Below are 21,378 nucleotides of genomic sequence, written 5' to 3' on the forward strand. Positions count from 1 at the left end.
TATTATGCATGGTTTTCTAAAAATCACCCGTGTTTTACTACCAGTAGTTATAATACGGTGGTTTTCTATAACTTATTTAAAATAGCATGACGTTAAAAGAAAGTAATCATAACGAGTGGACGTATGCAAACATGATAATAAAAACATAAGTGTCAAAATCATTTTGTTACTAGTAATTGACACAACATGAAACCATGTGGGAGACATATTCGTGAATTGGACCTAAATGTCATGTCCCTTTCTAAATCTTGTTATCTTGAACCACTCATTGACGATGATCGGTTCATCACTTGTACACGACATTTTACCACATATGAATACATGCATTACAATTTACTATAGATTACTGACTTCATCATTGGAGTGTGTGGGTACTTTGAATCCACACCTCACTAGGCGGATCCAGTCTTGTTTTGTAGGTTCACATGAACCCACTCGGTTTGGAAAAAATTAATAAGAACTTTGTATGATTTGGAAAAAATAGTGAGAATCTACCAAAACGAACCTACTAAAAGAAGTTTCTGGATCCGCCACCGCACCTAACAATCTATCGTTGTTTATTGTAGCATGAACAACGTGATCGGGATGACAAGGATCACCCCGATTTAACAACCAAGACCAGGCTAACGAAGCTTCATATGCTTGAACACTTATTTAATTAGAAATAAACACTTTAGCTTGTAACTAGTAATTATTAGACGATATTGGATAAAATCTTCTTTGTGTTTTCTTAAAAAAATGTCATTGATACGCTTATAAAATGCTACTAATTAATAGAAATTTACATTACTCAAAAACATTTAATTATTAGACGATAATATTGGATAAAATCTTCTTTTAATTATTAGACGATAATATTGGATAAAATCTTCTTTGTGTTTTCTTAAAAAAAAAAATATGTCATTGATACGCTTATAAAATGCTAATTAATAGAAATTTATATTACTCAAAAACATTTAGAAAGTTTTTATTTTCAATATAGTAAAAAAGTTTGCACTTTATAAGTGTGATTATTTGATCTCTAAAAAGGAATGTTGCCATTTAAATTTCATATAAAACAAGTCACGACATGTTACATGAGATCATAACGGTACAAGAAGCCTTCGCAAGTTCGCAATGATCACATCACCTATGCTAAGTAAGGGCGTGGAACGCGATGAAACAATATCAGTATCAAAATAATGAATAGTGTAAAGAATCAAAGAGTATAGCAGGGGTGTTTACGGTTTAGTTTGGAACTACGAAATTGATCATCGGTTTGATTTCGCGATCAATATTTTTCTTTTACGTATGGTCGGTCGGTTTTGAAAAAAAAAAAAAAAAAACTAAACCGTAGTGAACAGTTTGATATTTTGGTTTACAGTTTATACCGAAAATCAACCGTATAAAACCGGACAGGACCTTAGGATTTACATATATGTTTGTTAATATTTCATGTTACATCATTAACTATTTATTTTATTCATTTGAGTTTAATTTAATTAAATTTGGGGACAATAATGTGAAGTAGGCTAACATATCTGTTTTCCTAATCAGATTTCCTTAATAATGAGCAATCTAAAAAATGACAAAAAAATAATAACAAAGATCTCAAGATGTACACTTGAAAACATTAGCTCTTGTTTTCATTTTTTTGGATTGTGATAATTGTATTTTTGGTTGAATTACCTCAAATTATTTTTGTGTTATGTTATGTATAAAGTTCAAATTGTAAAACCAAACCGCTAGTAACGGTTGATTTGATTTTGTTTTAAATTTCAAAGGTTCGTTTTCGATTCTCGATAACAAAAAAACGTTATCATTGATTTGGCTTACAATTTTACCTAAAAACTGTTAAAACCAGACCATGAACACCCATACACTTTAGTATATGTTTCATATTGTTGTATACTTGTGGTACAAGTTTGGTCTTAAACCACGTACAACTGCACTCAGACTTTAGGCTAGTAATTTAAGACTAACTTCTTATCAAAATGATATTGTTAAATGTTAAATTGAAGTAAAAAGATTAAAAAAACAACGGTTTGGATTGGGCAGGGCCGGACACACATTATACATAGCAAAAGGGCCATCATAGTTGTAGGTTATATACAGTTCAAATTCCGAATCAACTCGTTTTGACCCAAGATTGGTCGTAACTCACAAGGATGAAACCATGTGGTAACCCCAATTTCTTCAAATAAGTGAACTCTACCCAGCTACCATCAGTTTTATTTGGTTCAAATCTTGGGTCGGCTCGTTCTTGGCCCATATTGGTCGCAGCTCGCAATAAGGAAAGAACCATGGAACTCACTTTGTGCGGCTAACCAGGCTTCTTCAAACGAGTGAACTATACCCGGTAACCACTCAATCTATTTATTGGTCCAGAAAACACAATTAAATAACCGGTCGGCTATGACTATGGAGGTCCTCTGTGTGGGAACCAAACCAATGGTTTTCGATCCAATCGACAGTGTGACAAAAGCACACTGTAACAAACTGTAAAAAAATGCAAACAAATAGAAAAAGGAATGGGGTGAGAGAGGCTCGAACTCTCGACCTCAGGATTACTCTATTGCTATGAGACCTACGCGCTAGCCAACTGCGCCACCACCCCATCGTGCTATTCATCCAAAAGAATTATTTATAAAACCAAACTTTACTGGTTTTTGTAAATGGTTTAAAAACTGGTTTCAAACAATTCTTCGTTGTTGCACAATGGAGACCAATTTTGATCAGGTAGAACCCTAACTTCGTGTTCCGATTTCAATCCAACAAATGAAGTTTCAGTTTATTATATATAAATCTGTGAAATTACAGGATGTGATTGCTGCCATTTTCAAGTTCGTTTGGAGCAAGAAGGCAATCGGTTAGTTAATTCACAATTGCGATTCACTTTTGTACAAATTTTGTTCTTACTGAACTACATTCGTTGAGTCGGTTCTGTTTCAGATCGGGAGAAGATTGAAGACGGTGAGGCTTCCAAAGGCGAGGTCAATCTTCTTTTGCGATTTCAGTGTCTAATTTGTGTGAAACTTTGTTACGCATATTCAGGTTATCGAGTTCATTTTGTGCAATTTCAGTGTCTGATTTTTGTGAAAATTTCATACGTATATTCTATTATAGGTTTTCGAGAACATTTTGTGTGATTTAGTGTGTAATTTGTGTGAAAATTTGTACGTATGCTGTTATAATCTATCACAGGTTTTCTAGAACATTCTGTGCGATTTCAATGTCTAATTTGTGTGTTTGTTACGCATAATCTATTCTAGGTTTTACATTTTGTTCGATTTCAGTGTCTAATTTGTGTGATTTGTTACGCGTATTCTATTCTAGGTTTTACATTTTGTGCGATTTCAGCGTCTGATAGGTGTGAATATTTTGTTACGTATAATCTATTATATGTTTTCAAGAACATTTTGTGCGATTTCAGTGTATGCTTTGTGTGAAAATGTGTTACCTATAATCTATTATAGGTTTTTGAGTGCATTTTGTGCGATTCCGTTGTCTAATTTGTGTGATTTGTATAATCTATTATAGGTTTTTGAGAACTTTTCTGCGGTTTTGTTGTCTAATCTGTGTGAAAACTTGTTACGTATAATCTATTATATGTTTTAACATGAATAATCCGTTCTGTGTTTTGACTGGTGTGATTTTGCAATGCAGGAACGAGCTGGAACCTCTAAGAAAAACCGGCCTACTTCCGGTAAGGAGCCGGACATGATTTTGCTCTTTTAGGGTTTCAACATTCTACTTTTTATGTTATTTTATTTTAATTTCTGCACTTTGACATAACAATCTGCAATTGTTGATACAGCCAATCCAAATGCTGTGAGGCTGAGTTGTGAACTACTTCGACTGTTTGTTACAGGTACATCCATCCACCTTGATTGTAGCCGCTATTAGTATAAAGGAAGTTTGCCTGTTTGCAGTTGCTTTCATGTATGTATTATGTGCAACTTATGAAGCGATTTTTTTTGTTAACGCAGAAGCAGTCCAACGAGCTGCTACTATTGCGGAAGCTGAAGGCGGGACCAAGATTGAAGCTACTCACCTGGAAAGGATACTTCCTCAGTTACTGTTAGATTTTTAAGGTCTGTATAACCTTTTATGCTAATCTGATTTATTCTTTTACCGTAACTTTTGATATAATATACTGTGATAATATTAGAATGTAGCTATTGTCACGCTCAAGATAAGACGGTTCTTTAAACTGAATAAAGGAAAAAAAACAAGCTGCCACTCTTGTACTTACAAGTAGAAATAAGAATAACACACTGAGATACTTATTTAAAACAATGAACCAGTATCACATATCTAGCAGCACCTCCTCACTGGTCCTAACACTGAAACAAGTCAACAATTAACAAACATCATATTAGACATAATTAGGACACAATGATCATCCTCCTTAATCGGTACAACAACGAAACATGAAGAACTTCTCCATTGTCCGGCCACATTCCGAACACACCACCACCTCGGGAATCCCGCCACTGATCCCGGGAAGTATAAGTCGGTTGCAATGCTGTGGTTTATGCAGTTTCGCCAAGTAGGCTTTCCATGCCGGGACAAAACCGTATTCTTGTACATCCCCTTCCCAATTCTCATACTCCACTAAACTCGTCTCTGCCAGTTCTGCATTTGCCCGACCCATCTCACGTGACCCCTTACATATCAAGGCCCACCCACGATCACTCCCGTCGAAGCTCATCATGGTCATAACCTCCTTCATAATTGGGTCGTTTTCAAAACTATTTCCATGTTGATGATGAATCTTTGAATACAACATGCTCTCAAGGCGGGTCCAAAAGTACCACACGAAAGTGGGGTCTGGCCAAGTGTGACTTAGTTTCTCCTCACTGATCGTTGTACTTATTTTCCTTATTCTCTCCTTGGTTCCGCTCTTTCCCACGTAAACCATCTCCAATGGGATTCCCGCAGTTGCAGCAATATCTGATGCTATCTTTGTAAAGCTTCTGATCCACTCGAAGTTGTCTCCTCCATACAAGCATATGTATTTCTCTTCAGCAATCTAGCAATGTGCATTATAGAGACTAAACTAATTAATATGATATATGCAAGATATCGGTCAGAATATCATATATCACCAATTTTCTCGATATCAGTACCATTTCTTCTTAGTTCTACAATTCGTCTTTCTTCTTATTGCTGCTATCAGTGTTTTAAATGTTAATTCTTAGTTGTTAGTGTTTTAGGTCTTAATCGTTCTTACTTGTTACAATTGTCAGTGTTTTGCAAGTTGCAAAAGGTTAATTTGTTAATGGTAGGAGATTATATAGAATTGTTAGTGTTAAATTGTTATATATATAAATTCCGCATGATATTAAATTACCGATATCTCATCGTGATAACCTATATCTCAAATATCGGTTGTTGACCGATATTCGGTTTTTTTACCGCATAGAATATGATTATTAGTTATAACTAAACTTATAAAAATGCTACAAAGTAAAATAAGTTACCCAGTGTAGTATGTATCGATCAATGCTGTCAACCAATAACTCTAGTGTCCAAGTTTCTTCCTTCCATAACGCGTCTTCTTTCATGCTAGTGAAAGGGTAAGCGTCATTTCTCCAAATCCAGACCATATGGAGGGCATTTGGTGATGCCACTCTCCCCTGTGGATCTAACGATACCAAAATCGGCTTTTTTTCAAAGTGCCACACTTGTTTGATGTACTTTATGACCGCTGGTTCTAGCAATGTAGGGTGATGCAGCATATGCCATGTCATCATTGATTGAAGCTGCTCAAGCTTGTGTTGATGTGAATCATTCCATGCCATCAGATTGTCCACAAGCGGGACCCACACGACTTCATAATGAAGATCTGGTTGTATTCTAGAGTCTTTGTAGATTTGAGTAAGAACTAAAATCTCTTCATGGGAGATATCTAGGTCTGATATAAGCAGCAACACTGTTTTCCTTCGTAGCACGTCCACATTAACCTGTTTTAATCATGATACAAGCATTAAATCAACAAATTAGTTTATGAAAAGTAAATTAAAGATTAAAAAAAGGGTACGTCATACTTTTCGTGCTTTATGTTTATACCAAATTTCAGTGGATATCCTTTACTTTAAAAAATGTCGGGAATTATCTTTTACGTTTTAACAACCTTGCATGGTTTGTCCTTTGATACCAACCCAGTTAAGATTTTCAGTTAATTTTGGGCAATTTAGTAATTTTATCCATTTTTTCTTTTAAAAAGTATGTTAAAATTAAAACAAAAAGAATGAAAAAAATGTGATATGAACACCCCTTCTCTCTCTAAACATCATATAAAAGACTAAATTACCCTTATGTGACCAGACATAACTGAAAATTTAACTGGGTTATTGTCAAAGGACAGACCGTGCAAGGTTTTTAAAACGTAAAGGATGGTTCCTGACATTTTTAAAAGTAAAGGACATCCGATGAAAATTGATATAAACATAAAGGACGAAAAATGTAATTTACCCTTAAAAAAAGATGGCGAGTTTAAAAATTTACCCTTGTTTTCGATGAGCCGTCAAGAAGTGGATGAATGTCATCCTTGCCACAGAACAAAGCCTTGAGAATCTTCAAGTTATCCAAGTGAGACACTTCGAAGATTCGCATGAGCATGAGAAAATATTCATCATGTTGCTTCTCCTCTGCAGCCACATAATGTATGAACATTAGTTCCTTTTTTTCGTATTTTTATGGATCATCAAAAGTTAAAACTACGAAAAACAAAGTTAAACTTACCTATGTTTTGCTTGCACAGGTGAAGGAGTTCTTTAAGGTGTTCATGGATGTTATGAACCTTGTGAGCCAAGCTTGAAAGTTCCCACGCCTCGGAGGTGGCCGAGATGTACCTACGTTTATGCAAAATCATATAACACATGATATATTGCTTGTAATTTGGACAAAATGGAAAATAAGCTTATATATGATCATCAATTATCATAGAACGGGTTGTAGGCTATGGTGTTTGAACGTGTTTTTGTTGTTTAAACGTCTAATAAGCGAATGTAATTATGTAACCCCTAAATAATTTCAAAACGCGCCAAATTTAAACCCTTCAAGAGTTGGGCATGTCCCTCATTTATAAAAGAAAAGGAGAAAATAATAGAACTTACTCAAAGTTCATGCCTAAAAGGCTTGTTAACTGGGAGACACAAGCCACCATACTTTTGATGGACCAATAAACCGCAGTGGGAATATGAGATAACGCGGTTGACTTAGGTGGTGTGTCATCTTGGAGATATTGATAAGGCAGGTTCTTGAATGCAATGATGCATTTGGTGACCTCCAACATAACCTTAATGAGCTCATTAATAGCATCAAACCGAGGTTTGATCGATTTGTAATGTTCTATGATGTTTGGCAATTGTTTAAGCAATGCTACCGATTTAGCAAGTGGATTGGTGGCAAATAGTTGCGCCACAAGCCAAAACTCTCCAAAGTTCACTGCAAAGGCTCCTAATGATATCACCACTTTGGCTTCCCATGAGTAGCTCGATAGTATGTTGAGGATTGCCATTGTTGATCCATGCGCGTCTGCTCCTCCCGAGCACTTGCAAGATAACTGCCAACAAAAGTATTAATATTAATTAACCCAAACACATATAAATAGTGGTTTTAAGGATGTTTACAAAAGTTATAGTATTATATTAACATTTCAGAGGTTTCTATTCATTTACCAACGGTTTCGCCTCATATAGATAAAACACAAACCGCTAAATTATCAGTATATAGCAAATTACATACTAACCTCACAGGAAATTTTATGGATCACATTAGCCAATCCATCAGGGATCCCATCATCTTCAAAGCTAGAAAACGCAAGCGTCTCTTGTCCAACCAATGCATCAATATGCCCGTTATGCGTGCCCTACAATGACATGGTAAGCAGCCCAAAAACTATAGGTGACAAATGGGCAGGTAACGGGTCGTAAATGATACTGTAATACTTTCTACTATGGTTAGGTGATTGCAAAATCTTTTTTTCTTTTTTTTGATAAAACGCCTTAGTAGGTTGTATGCATATAAAATACACATCCGTCAACTTTCAACCCGTTTGATTGCTTCTATCTATTTGACCCTTCAGGGATGAAACACAATCAAACGGGTCAAAATTGCCATTTGTACAAAAACATTAGAAAATATTGTACATACATTAATGACACCATCAATATTGGCAGGAATGGCCCGATGGAGTGTTTCTTCAACGACATTAAGAATGGGCTCCAACTCAACATCACGCCCATCGGGTGAATGGGTTCCCATAACCTGCTTCATCATCGCATTGTCATCAGAGGAAGCGAACATGCGACGATCCTTCTTAACCACCTGCTGCTGCTGCTGCATTTTCGGGCTGCTGTCAGACGTTTGGGCTCAAAGCCGAAAAGGTAAGGAGAGCGAAAGAAGGTAAGTTTGATGTGTGGTTTTCTGATTACGCGATATGTAAGCAATATATAATGATGAAAAAAGATGGGAATATTGCAAAGTTACTATTGGATCAAGTTCCTTACTTGCATGTAGGTGTTAACACCTTAAAAGTAAAGCCTGTTTGCTATGGATAAGCATTTGGTAGCTGGTGGGGCCTTATATATATTAGGCATAGTTATAACATTTTCTTTATGTAGGTCTTTTTGCTTAATATAGAAGAAATGACTATAAGATCATAAAAATGGAGTGAATGAATGTGGAACTGGATTTTATTCGTTTTAGGATCATGTGTATGACATCATGGGTGTGATGACATCTAGGTAGAGGTGTACAAGTCGTTTTTTTTTCAAAACCGGTTCCGGTTATTAACTGAACCGGTTTTTTTCATCAAAAACAAAAACTGGTTTTTTTATAACCAGTTTCGGTTACTAACTGTTTTTTTTTTTTACTCAAAACAATAACCGGTCCAACCGGTTAGGGTCGGTTTTTAATCGGTTTATTCCAAAAAAAAAACGGTTTTTTACCGGTTTAAACCGGTTTTTTATAACCGGTTTCGAAGATAAATATCTCTAACCGGTCTACAACCGGCGGTTCGGTTCGGTTCTAAAACCGGTTAAAAAAAAACAGTTTCGGTTTTTTCCCGGTTTCACGGTTTTTTTGTACACCTCTACATCTAGGGGTGGCAAAATGAGGTGTTAGTGTGTGTTGGGTAACGAGTCAAAAAGGTTATTTTAGCACTGGTTGTGCCAGCCCAGCCAACCGTTTTCTATTCCCTTTTTGTGAATTTCATGAATGATCGGTTTGCATAATATGATCGCGAAACCATGTTGTTAGAAATAATCAGAACTATTTTTTTTCAAAGTGATTTAGAGGGTTTTATGCATTTCTTCAACACTATGTGACTTGACTTTTGCAACCACTTAACTTATTCAAGAATATTGTATCTGCAAAACGCACCATTTTTTGCTGGGTGATCTAAGCGGGAGTAGCTTTTTTATCTTTTGGGATAGAAGAAAGGTTTGCCCCTATCCTACTCTTCTCATACCTTACCAATAGCTTGTCATGAGAAGATTTTATTGTTATTTGTTTGTTTTATCTGCATTTGGATGACTTTCAATGTGTGACATGCTTGACTAGTTTTACTATGTTTCATTTTAGTCGAATATTTTCCTAACCTTTTTGGCGTGTTAGAGGTAAAACGTAAGTACATAACCGAAATCGACCCTCTTGTAATCAAATGGGGTCAACGTTTTCACTTGACCTCTAAGAGCATTCGCAATCCTTTCACCAAATTGTGTGAGTAGAGAAGAGAGAAAATGTTACTATTCATCTATATATTTGAGGGGACATTGTCACCCTCTATACTTTTTTAATATATTTTGAAAGTATGTGCGGTAGAGAAGAAAGAAAATGTAATGATAAATCTATAAAAAGATATTATTTAATTCAAATAAGAGAGAAAATATAGCTGTTTTCAATGTACTTATAGAGTTGAAATAATGAAATGAATTGGAGTGTTTTAATGGAATACACTATCATCCAATTCAGACATAGTTGCCTCTCTAATAAGTTACCGTGTCTTGTCTTGTTGTCGTATACCCAACTGGGTTTAAGTAGCTGACTTTTCAATTTCAACAAACTTTTTAGTCCCATGATCTAGAAACGTTCGTCTCCAAAGCATGTCTAACTCGTTCATATTTCCAAATTTAAGCGTATACACATCTTCATCTTATAAGTTCTTAAAAGATTCCGTCGGTAGTAACTCTTATTTAGAAGGGTACAACAAAGGGTCATTGAGCTAGAACGAAAGAATAAAACTGAAATCATAAACAGAATAAACTACTTATAGACGCTTAAATTATTTTATTTAAAAAAAGTAACTTCTATTATCAAAATTGTTACATTTGTTACGTTTAAAATTTAAAAGTATGTGGCGGGTCTGACCGATCTAATTCGACCCGTTATGTCCGGCGTAAAAGTTACTTGACCCGTTTTAACTTGAACCTTTTCGTTTTGATCCAAATGATCCCGTGTCAGCTGACCACTTAAACATGACGCTAGCTAAATAAAATATGGAAAAGGAAACACATGATAATCATTGGCGTCTCTTTTGCTTTCTTAATCTCACCAAAAAGCAAAAGGGGGTATAAATCGTTGATAACATGCATCTTTAAATTGATCATCTTAATCTCTAATTCTTTTTTATGTAAATTGATTTAAAGTATAACTTCATTTTCACTTATAACTTTTTATTTGTTTATTTTTTATCTACATTTTATTATAAAATTTATCAACATTTTATGATAACTTCTTTTTTCCATATTTACATTTATTTATATCCATACTTCCACGTTATAAATTTCCAACATTGTTATGCATAAGTAGTTGTATTAAAGTCTTAGGGAAGTTTCAAAATAATTTGATATTATACTAACATATTGTTATGCATAAAGGAGTTTTACTAAAGGCTTAGGGGAGTTTTCAAAATAAATTTGATATTATACTTTTAACTAAAAAGTATTTGGTTTTTTTTTCTTTTAATCCAACACTATTCATCTTTTGCAAATTTAACCTCACAACTTTTTTTATATTCAACTTTGGTCTCTTACTTTTCATGTTTTGCAAATTTTTTGTTTATGTTTCGCTCGAAATTTTGCGAGTTCATACGGCGCAACGTGCGTATATGGTTCCACGTTTTTACGTTTTCTTCTAAATTTTGCGACTTAACACGACGCAACGTGCGTGTGTGGTTCAACGTTTTTACGTCGTCTAATTTTTCCCGTTTGAGAAGTTCGTCGCAATACGCGGGTTCTAAATTGACATAGTTATTACTTTCCATACTTGACGTTTCGCTCTAATTTCTCCAATTAACACGTCGCAACTTCAGTGTTAGTGGTCGTTGTCGATGGTGTGGCATTGGTGCTATTTCTCATGATTTTACACCCCCACCGCAACGCGGGGTGCTTAATAATAGTTTGGTTCAATTTATAATCAAATTTATTACATTGTAATATAGATAAAAAGATGCATAACAATGGTATATTTGAGTTACTGTAAAGTGTAAACTGTAATTTGCGTCCTTATGTTATTTGGACGGTATCAATTTGTATCCCTACTTTGAAACTTTTGCTGCTTGGATCCCTGGGTTTCCAGTTCTGTTACACTTTGCGTCCCTCCGTCAAACAAACATCAATTTTCTGCTAAAAATATGCCGAAAACACCATAATACCTACTGAACCAATTTGTTCTTGACTAATCGAACTGATGCCCACTTCAATTGAGAAAAAGACTTTCCCAAAAATAGCATCTGAAATGTTGCAGACTATAGCGGGCCAAAGCCCCAAACTCTGGATGATTCATGGTGGGGCGGTTGTGGTGATTTTGTCGGCGACGATACGTTATCAAAGTAGAATTTATAATAAACAGTGATATTATATTAAATTTGCGATGTTGTACACTATGTTTACATTACAATATATAGAGGATACAAGATACATACAAAGGCATGAATTAAGGCAAGAATAATGTGCAGCCATGAATTAGTTGATTTGCAATCATTTTGCCAATCATCTTGATTGTCTAAATAAATGAAGAGAGAATAATCTTCAATCTTTGACTGCTTGATTTATGGTGTTGATATGCCCCCGCAAGATGGAGGATCCATTGGAGACTCCAATCTTGGATCGAAAATATAGGAATGGTGCGCGTGGAAGCGGTTTCGTGAGGACATCTGCGAGTTGGTCCTTGGAGCTGACATGAAGAACTTTGAGTTGTCCAGAATTGACTTGTTCTCGCATAAAGTGATAGTCCAGAGCAATGTGTTTCATGCGTGAATGGTAAACAGGATTTGCACAGACATAGGTAGCGCCGGTGTTGTCACAGTAAAGCGATGGAGTGCTTTTAATTGGGAGCCCGAGTTCACCTAGTAGATTTTTAACCCAGGAAAGTTTAGCTGCAGCATTAGCGAGAGCTTTGTATTCAGCTTCGGTAGATGATCGAGAGACAGTTTTTTGTCTAGCTGATTTCCAAGATATGATGTTGGACCCAAGATATATGAGATAAGGTGTAGTGGACCGTCCCCCATCATTAATACCGCCCCAGTCTGAGTCCGAAAAGGCCTGCAAGTTAAGGTTAGTATTGCGTTTCAAGAACAACCCATGATGGACCGTTCCTTTCAAATAGCGGAGTACCCGTTTGAGAGCCTGCCAGTGTGATTGTTTAGGTGAGTGCATGAACTGAGATAATTTATTTACTGCGAAGGAGATGTCGGGACGAGTGAAGGTGAGGTACTGCAAAGTACCCACCAGTTGGCGATAGGGAGTAGGATCGACTGGGGGAGTGGAGTCAAAGGAAGTAAGTGAATCAGAAGTGCTTAAAGGAGTGAGGACCTCTTTGGCACCATCCATTTTAAAGGTGGTTAGAATATCTTGAATATGGCGATGTTGGGAAAGGAATAGACCATGGGGCGTAGAAATGACTTCAATTCCTAGGAAATGATGGAGAGGGCCTAAGTCTTTGATAGAGAATTGTTTGCTTAGGGCTTGAACAAAGGAATCCATAGATGGATTGTGGTTGCCGGTGAGGACAATGTCATCAACATACACAAGGATATAGCAAGTGATATTGTTGAGAGTGTAGACAAAGAGAGAGGGGTCAGAGATACATTTTTTGAAGCCAAAGCGGATGAGAAAATTGGTTAGTTCGATAACCAAGCACGCGGTGCTTGCTTAAGCCCATAGGGGGACTTTTTTAGTTTGCAAATGTGACTTGGGAATTCCGTATTGGTGAACCCGGGAGGTTGCACCATAAAGACATCTTCGTGAAGAGTCCCATGAAGAAACGCATTATTAACATCTAGTTGACGCAAAGACCATCCTTTGGAAAGAGCAATAGAGAGAACGGTGCGAATGGTAACGGGTTTAGTAACGGGACTAAATGTTTCATGATAGTCTTTTCCATATTGTTGGTGAAAGCCATTGGCAACTAGACGGGCTTTGTACTTGTCAATGGTGTGATCGGGTTTGCGTTTGATTCGGAATACCCATTTGCAACCAATAGGAGTTTGGGTCATGTGGGGAACAAGTTCCCATGTATTGTTATGGAGGAGAGCATTATACTCAAGGTCCATGGCATGGCGCCAATCGGGATCTTTCAATGCTTGGGTATAAGTGGATGGTTCAATGGACACGGGTAGAGGATGAATGGTGGTAGAGTTGACAAAGTTGGGGTTGTAATATTTGGAATTGGGTTTTGGTTGACGACGAGGTAGTTGAGGGTTATGGGAGGTTCGGGTCGTTTGAGAAGCGGATGAGTTGGTGAGGTCGTTGTGGTGAGAAGCGGTTGGGGTGGTATGGGTGTTATCGGGTTGAGAGGATGAACCGTCTGGTGAGGGTGGGCTGGTTGGTGAGGGAGTGTCGACGGGTTGGTGTGTGGGACCGAGAGGGTGAGTGTTGGATGTTGGGCTGGTGGGGCTGTTGGAACTTGGGGTGTTAGATGTGGGGCTGGTGGTGTGGGAGTTTGGGCTGGTTGTAAGAGAGGGGGGAGGTGGGCCGAGAGGTTGGGAAGGGATGGGGTTTTGGGCTTCGGTTGTAGTGGGTTGTGGGGTATGATGGGATTGAGATATTATAGGTGAGTCTGGACAAGATTGGGCAGGAAAAGGTTTTGATTGGTCCGATTGGTTTGTGAACAGAAAGGTGTCAAAAGACATGTGTTTGGGGTGGGAGTTGGTGGATTTAGATGGAAAAATATGTTTGATAAATTCAACATGACGGGAGTGGTATAGTTTGTGACTAGTATGGTCATAGCATTTGAATGCCGATTTGGAGGATGAGTACCCAAGAAATATGCACGGCTTGGAACGGGAGTGTAGTTTGGAAGTGGCATAGGGTCGCAACCATGGGTAGCAAAGACAACCAAATGGTTTAAGTTTGGAATAAGAAGGAACGGTTTTAAACAACATATCGTAGGGAGATTTGTTGTGAAGAATAGGTGTAGGCATCCGGTTAATTAGGTGGGTTGCGGTTTGAAAGGCATGGGACCAAAACTGTTGTGGCAAGTGTGAATAGTGAAGTAAAGCGAGGCCGGTTTCAACAACATGACGGTGACGTCGTTCGGCAACACCGTTTTGTTTCGGTGTGTGATGTGGTGTTGTATAATGAGAAATGCCTTGGGAGGTAAGATACGTGGAAAGACCCATATATTCACCCCCATTGTCGGTAAATAATGCGATAATGTTTGTTTTAAAAAAAAATTCTACAAGTGATTTGAATTGTGGAAAAAGAGTTTTAACATCGGATTTTCGTTTAATTGGGTATAACCAAATGTATTTGGAAAAATAGTCAACGAAAATGACGTAGTATTTGAAACCATCAATAGATGTTGTGACGGGACCCCAAACATCCGAGTAGAGGAGTTGGAGATGTTGGTTAGCAACAAAAGAATTTTTGCCAAAGGGTTGTTTGTGGCTTTTATTTAAAGAACACGACATACAATGAAATGAGTCATGGGTCACCTTATTACAATGAAGTCCTAATTTAGAAATTAAAGACTTAAACACTTGAAATGATGGATGTCCAAGTATGTGGTGCCACATGAGAAGAGAGTTGGTTTGGGTGTTGTTGACTTGAGTTGATAAGGAGATTGGTCCATAGTAGACATCATTGACGTTCACTCCCTGCATGAGACGCGCCCCCGTGCGTAGATCCTTGACAAAAAAAATGATATGGAAAAAATTCAACGGAAACACGATTAGTACGACAAACTTTAGCAACGGAAATAAGATTATTTCGAATATTTGGAGCAATTATAATATTATTTAAAAGAAGTGGACGAGATGTTGTTGGAATAGTTGTTTGAGCAATATGAGTTATGGGGAGAGTTTTACCATCACCTAGCACGATCTCATCGGGTCCTCCGTATTCGGAAAGAACGGGAAATGGTTGGTTGTTGTTTGCGGTATTGTTGGATGCACCGGTGTCCCACATCCAAGAAGGTGTTGTAGCCGTGGGATGGGGAGTAGTGTGGTTAACTACCGAGGTGTTGGTAGTTTGAGGTGAGACATTATGTTCTTTTAAGAAACGACCAAGTTTTCTACAATCTTTGGTGTCATGGCCGGGAATGTTACAATAGTAGCAATAGGCATTGTTGTTGCGATTTGGGCGGTTGGTGGGGTTGTTGGGCCTAGACGACCATTGGGGTCGGTTAGTGGGTGGAGTCGGATTATTGTTCGAGCGGTTATCATAGGTGGTATTTTGGCGGTTGGTGTTAGGGCGAGAGGAGGTGCTAGGTGTGGTTCATGGTTCTAAGGGTAGGTTCAGTTAGGATGTCTTTAAGGTTGCGTTCATGATCTAATAATTTTTCAAAAAGATCCACAAAGGAGATTGTGGTGTCACGGGTGCGAAAAGAAGCTACCAAGTTGGAATAGTCATCACCTAGTTGATTCATAATGTGAACAACAAGATCTTCCTCGGACATAGGGCTTTGAGCAATAGCAAGTTCATCGAAGAGAGACTTCATTTCATGAAGGTAGTCGGAAATAGAGCGATTTCCTTTTGGATTTTTGGCTAACCGGGACTTAAGGGAAATGATGCGAGAACGTGAACGACTCGCATAGCTTGAGTTTAAGAGATCCCAAGCTTGGCGGGCTGTTTTGGCGGACGAAACGATAGGTTGGATTTGGTCGGAACAACTACCAAGAAGGGCGCTTATGATCATTTGTGTCACACCCCCAAAATCCACATGCGGAGTATCACCGCTTGGAGGCGTGACTGACCAGGATCAAGCCACCAATCATATTGAACATAGCGTGTAAATAATCATAAAACCCAAACACAATATAATTGGTGTCCAAACAAAACATAGTTTAAGTTGTAAGCGGAAGCATAATGTTTAAAGCCAAAGTTTAAGTTCAAAATGTAATAAATGTTTAACATGGCATAAGACTATCCATGTCCCACAACGTCCACGCCTCCTCGTGCAAGCTCCAAAAGTACCTATTGACCTGTAAGGCATGTAACAACGAGTCAACAAAAAATTTGAGCGAGTTCACAGTTGGTTGTTTAGTTTTACCAGTTCGTTTTGAAATCATATGTTGTTTCGTAAACCATGAGTTAACCAGTACTTCCGTTTCCCAAACCATAACCATAATCAGTGGGGGCTTCCCATGTGAACTACTAGACCGTACCATATCGACTACTAACGAAATGTAAGTTGTGCCCTACATCAGTGTCTATCATCACTGACAGTTTGCCATAGTCCATTAGTGCACGCCCGTTCGAACGACACGGTGTGAGGTTTGTTAAACCTAATAGCGCTATTAACTAATGAACCGCTCGCCATCGGCCTCAGCGATTAAGTCGATATAAAGAGGAGGGACTTCATGATAGAGTTTTGTCTAGTAAGTTAAGGTTGTTTTCCTACCCAAGGAGGACGAACGTACGTAGGTCTACCCAAGGAGAATATGCAGGATTTATAGTGGCATCCTACCCAAGGAGGATGGCCATACATATCCTACCCAAGGAGGATATGTAGGTTCCGTTTTAGTTTATTAACCCATTCCCAACCCTTGGGAATCCCATGCCTTGTAGAAAGTGTGAAATCACCTCGGTTTGCTTGGTATGCTTATTTACTTGTGCAAAATTAATTCAGTCAAAGCCTATAGTTTGCACGTACACGCAATCAGTTTATATTCACAATGTTCGGCTAACAGTCAAGATCATGACTTACATGCAAGTAAACAACTAACACATAACATTTATCAGTTATACAAGCTCATGCAACCATGCTTTGTAATTACCAGTTACTTGTACTATTCTTATCAGTTAACATAGTCTTCACTAACCTAGTTAATTACTAACAGAGTTAACCAAGTTACTGTGCTTGATTTATAGTTGACGAAACATACAAGTTTCGTCGTGAACTCCTTCGACGAAACCCTTTGGTTTCGTCGTGCATCCTTTCGGCGAAACTCACCCGTTTCGTCGTGATTACCCTCGGCGAAACTCACCCATTTCGTCGATATTACCCTCGGTGAAACTCACCCGTTTCGTTGATATTAGCGTTTCGTCCCTTAGATCAGTTACGTCGTGTAACTGATGATTACCCAGAAACCCTAACCGCCGATCATCAACATCATACAGAAATCATACAATCATACAGCAAATCATCGATACCATTTTATCATACTTATTCACCATGGCATATAACATCTAGCATGAACCCTAGGTTACTAGATCATCATCATCACAAATTCATAACACCGATTCTTTAAACATACATAAACAGTGGATGACATACCAGGTAAACATCAAACAGGAAAACATAAGTTCTGAGCAGTGAATCATGGATGAATACAATCACAACATTAGATCCGGTTCACCAGATTAGCAACGGAATATCAAACCCTAGTTACGTGAATCTCAACTCAAGCATTAATCACAGCCAAAACATTTAGTAAACAAGCTTTCTTATTGTGATAAATATCTACGCATACAGTAACAAGTAGATCGCAACGATCATCGTGACTAACCGGTTGAGATGAAACACACGAACTCTCAGAAAGATGATGGTGAGGAATGAGGGTTGCCGTCGCACAGTGGAGAGAGACCTTAGGGTTTCACAATAACAAGTTACGTAACCTATGTCCTTTAAATACGTAGGTTTTACCGTTTTGGGCCCTTACTGGGCTTCGGGGAAACTGGGCCGGCGAAACACTCCGTTTCGTCGGAGTGTAGATGACGAAACTCTCTCTGTTTCGTCGATCCCTGTTTCGTCGATCCCTGTTTCGTCGAAGTGAGTTATGGCGAAACGCCCTGTTTCGTCAAACTCATTCAGGTTTAAATAGTTTAAGTTTTCAAACAGGTTACATGTTATATCAACAAACATATAGATGCAACAATCACAAAACGTCTCAACATATATCAAACACGTGTACAATTACAAGGCAAACAAGTCGTGTAAGCAAACAGCTAAACAATTAACGTGCAATTAATGCGAAGATAGAATCTTGGAAACTCGAGGGTTGTCACAATTTGATCTTGTCAAAACCAACGAGTATATTCCGGTCTTGGTTTGGTTTTGTCGTCGTCGGCAAGGGTTTCGGAAGGGATTGTTTCGGTACTGATGATGTGGTGATCAAGTTCAAGGCCAATGAGGGTGGCAGTGACTTGGGTGCGCCATGAGGGGAAGTTTTGGGAGGTTAGTTTGATTGGAAAGTGAGTGGCTGCGGTTGTGTGGACAATGGGGTTGGCCATGGTAGTTGAAAAAAGAAAGTAGTGAGGTCGGACAGGAGCTGGCGAGAAAGAAAAGGCTCAAAGGAGCTTGTTGGCTCTTGATACCATATAATAAACAATGATATTATATTGAATTTGTGATGTTGTACACTATGTTTACATTATTACAATATATAGAGGATACAAGATACATACAAAAGGCATGAATTAAGGCAAGAATAATGTGCAGCCATGAATTAGTTGATTTGCAATCATTTTGCCAATCATCTTGATTGTCTAAATAAATGAGGAGAGAATAATCTTCAATCTTTGACTGCTTGATTTATGGTGTTGATAGAATTAAGGAACACCTGTAGGTCGTTGGTTTGTTTAGGATTAAACATAGATGCAGGGACACTGTAGCCGAAGATTGGGTGGGGAAGACGAGAGGGATGCGATCGGTGAAAAAGATTAGGGCCCTCTGTTTAGGAGGGTGTGAGATCTCTCTCACAACAAATATTCTCACCGTTCAAAAAAAAGGGTTTTACTTGGCGTGGAAAGTCAATTTTGCCCCAGGTTGTTAAGTATATAACGGTTATCTTTGACGCAGGAATACAAGGTGTAAAGGAATTGGAAACCGAAGGACTAAGTCAGCGGAAATTTCAAAGTATGAACGCAAGTTGACCCACCCAAATAACACAAGGACGAAAATTGCAATTTACTCTTTGAGTTATTATGTATTAAAGGTTACCGAAACGAAAATAACAATAATAAACATATGTGTGTTAGTGTTTGTATATATATAAATTAACGTGTCTAATCTTCCGTGTTTGATGTGTTGTTTCATGGAATTGTACTTAGCGCTTCAGTAAAGAATTTTCGTTAAACTTACCAAATTGGATCATGAACACCCATTATACAATCCAAAATAATCCAATCCTTTAACCCAACCATGTAGTTACATTATGCAAAATAGTGTTCCACGAAAATTAAAGTGATGTTTATTTGTTTTGTTAATTAGCATAGATGGGTCAAAAACATTTAGAACGTATCTCCTCGTGAGAATATGAATGATAAAAAATCGAAGACATGAAACTCAAATTCAAGTAGATTGAAAGAAAAAGTTGAAATATACTATTTGCGAGTACTCTAATAATTTAATGATTAAGAAAACTAACATGAATGATAGAGCTCGGCATTATCCTTACGGACCCAAGCGTCAATGGAACAACGACAATGACACAACATTTAACATGATGTAAGCTAGAGCTGAATAATTCGAAAGATCAAAGGGCAATGTTTGTTAAAGAAGATACTAGGGTGATGGTAGTAATTGTTTGAAAACATGAAAATTTGATGCATAAATATCTTAGATTATCCAATACTAATATTATTTTGATGCATAAACATCTTAGATTACCCAATATTAATATTATAATAGCCGACATGCTTTCTTTTTCGTTTGTTTAAAACTAGGGATTTGAAGTATTTCTTAGTTTTAGTATCATTTTACACTTTACTATGGTGACTAATAAAGTTAAAAACTTTGTTTAAAGAAATAGATAAGGGTTTGATATACCCCAATGATAGAAACCAACTATTTTGAGGTATCAAACTTTATCCCAAATGATGAGTTCTATTATATATTATTGACCTTAAGCATCTTTTGAGAGTAGGTTAAAACCTCGTGTATTGCATAAGTTAAATAAATATTATCGTAAACAAATAGTTTTAAAAAATATGATATCGTTAATTTATTGCTTATAATTATTATGAGATAGATAAATAAATAAGATTAGTATTTTGTTACTGATATATAAGTGGGTGATATGTAACATTCTTTGGAAACCCGTATATTACAAAGGTTGAATATAAAAAAAAATTATAAACTTTTTATTTAATTATTACATGTGTATAACAAACCCGTATATTACACGGGCTGACATTATTTGGAATCGTTAATTATTTAATTGTTATAAAAGGGTAAATTCTTTAATATATTATTAAAATTTATTTTTTTAGTTGTAATATATGACGAACCGTCGTTCGAAAAAAAATATGACGAACCTATTGCACTGTATTACAATTAATAACATATTTCAATTAAATATATCCATTGTTCATTGTGTTATATTGATACGTTAGTATTTGTGCGTAAATATTATAAATATGTAACTTAACTTTCGGGTACTACACAAACCCGTGTAATGATTTGTAACTAATTAAACTTTTATAACCTTTTAATTAATTAATTAATTAATTATTTGAAGTCATTTATTAATTAATTTTATTATTATGATAAAGATAAGTGATATTCATGTACTAATTAATTGTTAAAATATTTAAAAAACAATACACATATTTTTTTAGGTTAAAGGAGAGAATTTTATATGGCATTAATTGGAATCCTTTATTAGAATTCAGATACTTATAAGATATCCGTTAATTTAAAAGTGGTGGGTAAATTTATCTTACAAAGTCTCCTAAATATAAGAGAATGTCAATGAATCGCAAAATATAACAAAATACCGAGAAATATAACACAATATCAAGGAAAAAAGATACAATGACGTAAATATAGAAAAGACACAATATTGAATAAAAAGACACAATGATATAAACAATAATTTTGAAATCTACATGCTATAAATTCAAAAGTGAAAACCTAAAATTTCATATTGTAGAGTTCGATGACATGGTTCCAATGCCACTTGAATGAGGTCAATCGGAGTTTGTTTGATACCCTTACGACTTC

The 21,378-nt window shown here is 36.8% G+C and overlaps 2 protein-coding genes and 1 non-coding gene across 3 annotated transcripts; 1 reads left to right on the forward strand and 2 right to left on the reverse strand.

Annotated features, from left to right (window-relative positions):
• Window positions 1–2,511: 2,511 nt before the first annotated feature.
• On the reverse strand, window positions 2,512–2,596 carry TRNAM-CAU. The gene is given in 2 exon segments: window positions 2,512–2,547; window positions 2,559–2,596. It is a non-coding gene; the product is annotated as a tRNA-Met (tRNA).
• LOC110873724 (protein MHF2 homolog) lies at window positions 2,592–7,007 on the forward strand. Its single transcript, XM_022122727.2, has 7 exons — window positions 2,592–2,718; window positions 2,800–2,848; window positions 2,932–2,972; window positions 3,646–3,685; window positions 3,797–3,850; window positions 3,969–4,073; window positions 6,749–7,007. The coding sequence occupies exons 1-6, from the start codon at window positions 2,698–2,700 to the stop codon at window positions 4,070–4,072; spliced, it is 309 nt and encodes a 102-aa protein (XP_021978419.1). The 5' UTR covers window positions 2,592–2,697; the 3' UTR covers window position 4,073; window positions 6,749–7,007.
• LOC110873723 (protein SIEVE ELEMENT OCCLUSION B) lies at window positions 4,161–8,411 on the reverse strand. Its single transcript, XM_022122725.2, has 7 exons — window positions 8,143–8,411; window positions 7,739–7,858; window positions 7,104–7,552; window positions 6,730–6,839; window positions 6,493–6,635; window positions 5,466–5,948; window positions 4,161–5,014 (listed from the first exon to the last, which is right to left on the reverse strand). Exons 1-7 carry the CDS (start codon window positions 8,332–8,334, stop codon window positions 4,391–4,393), a joined length of 2,121 nt encoding a protein of 706 aa, XP_021978417.1. The 5' UTR covers window positions 8,335–8,411; the 3' UTR covers window positions 4,161–4,390.
• Window positions 8,412–21,378: the final 12,967 nt, after the last annotated feature.

The sequence above is a fragment of the Helianthus annuus genome, chromosome 8, assembly GCF_002127325.2.
Source record: "Helianthus annuus cultivar XRQ/B chromosome 8, HanXRQr2.0-SUNRISE, whole genome shotgun sequence".
Taxonomy (NCBI): Eukaryota; Viridiplantae; Streptophyta; class Magnoliopsida; order Asterales; family Asteraceae; genus Helianthus; species Helianthus annuus.

Excerpts from the sequence above, each read along its gene's own strand:
- LOC110873724 (XM_022122727.2), top strand. The coding sequence starts at position 2,698 with ATGGAGACCAATTTTGATCAG. Across the intron at positions 2,973-3,645 it reads GTGAGGCTTCCAAAGGCGAG|GAACGAGCTGGAACCTCTAA; the intron begins GTCAATCTTCTT and ends TTTGCAATGCAG. Across the intron at positions 3,686-3,796 it reads GAAAAACCGGCCTACTTCCG|CCAATCCAAATGCTGTGAGG; the intron begins GTAAGGAGCCGG and ends TTGTTGATACAG.
- LOC110873723 (XM_022122725.2), bottom strand. The coding sequence starts at position 8,334 with ATGCAGCAGCAGCAGCAGGTGGTTAAGAAGGATCGTCGCATGTTCGCT. Across the intron at positions 5,949-6,492 it reads ACGGCTCATCGAAAACAAGG|GTTAATGTGGACGTGCTACG; the intron begins GTAAATTTTTAA and ends TGATTAAAACAG. Across the intron at positions 5,015-5,465 it reads ATCGATACATACTACACTGG|ATTGCTGAAGAGAAATACAT; the intron begins GTAACTTATTTT and ends GCACATTGCTAG.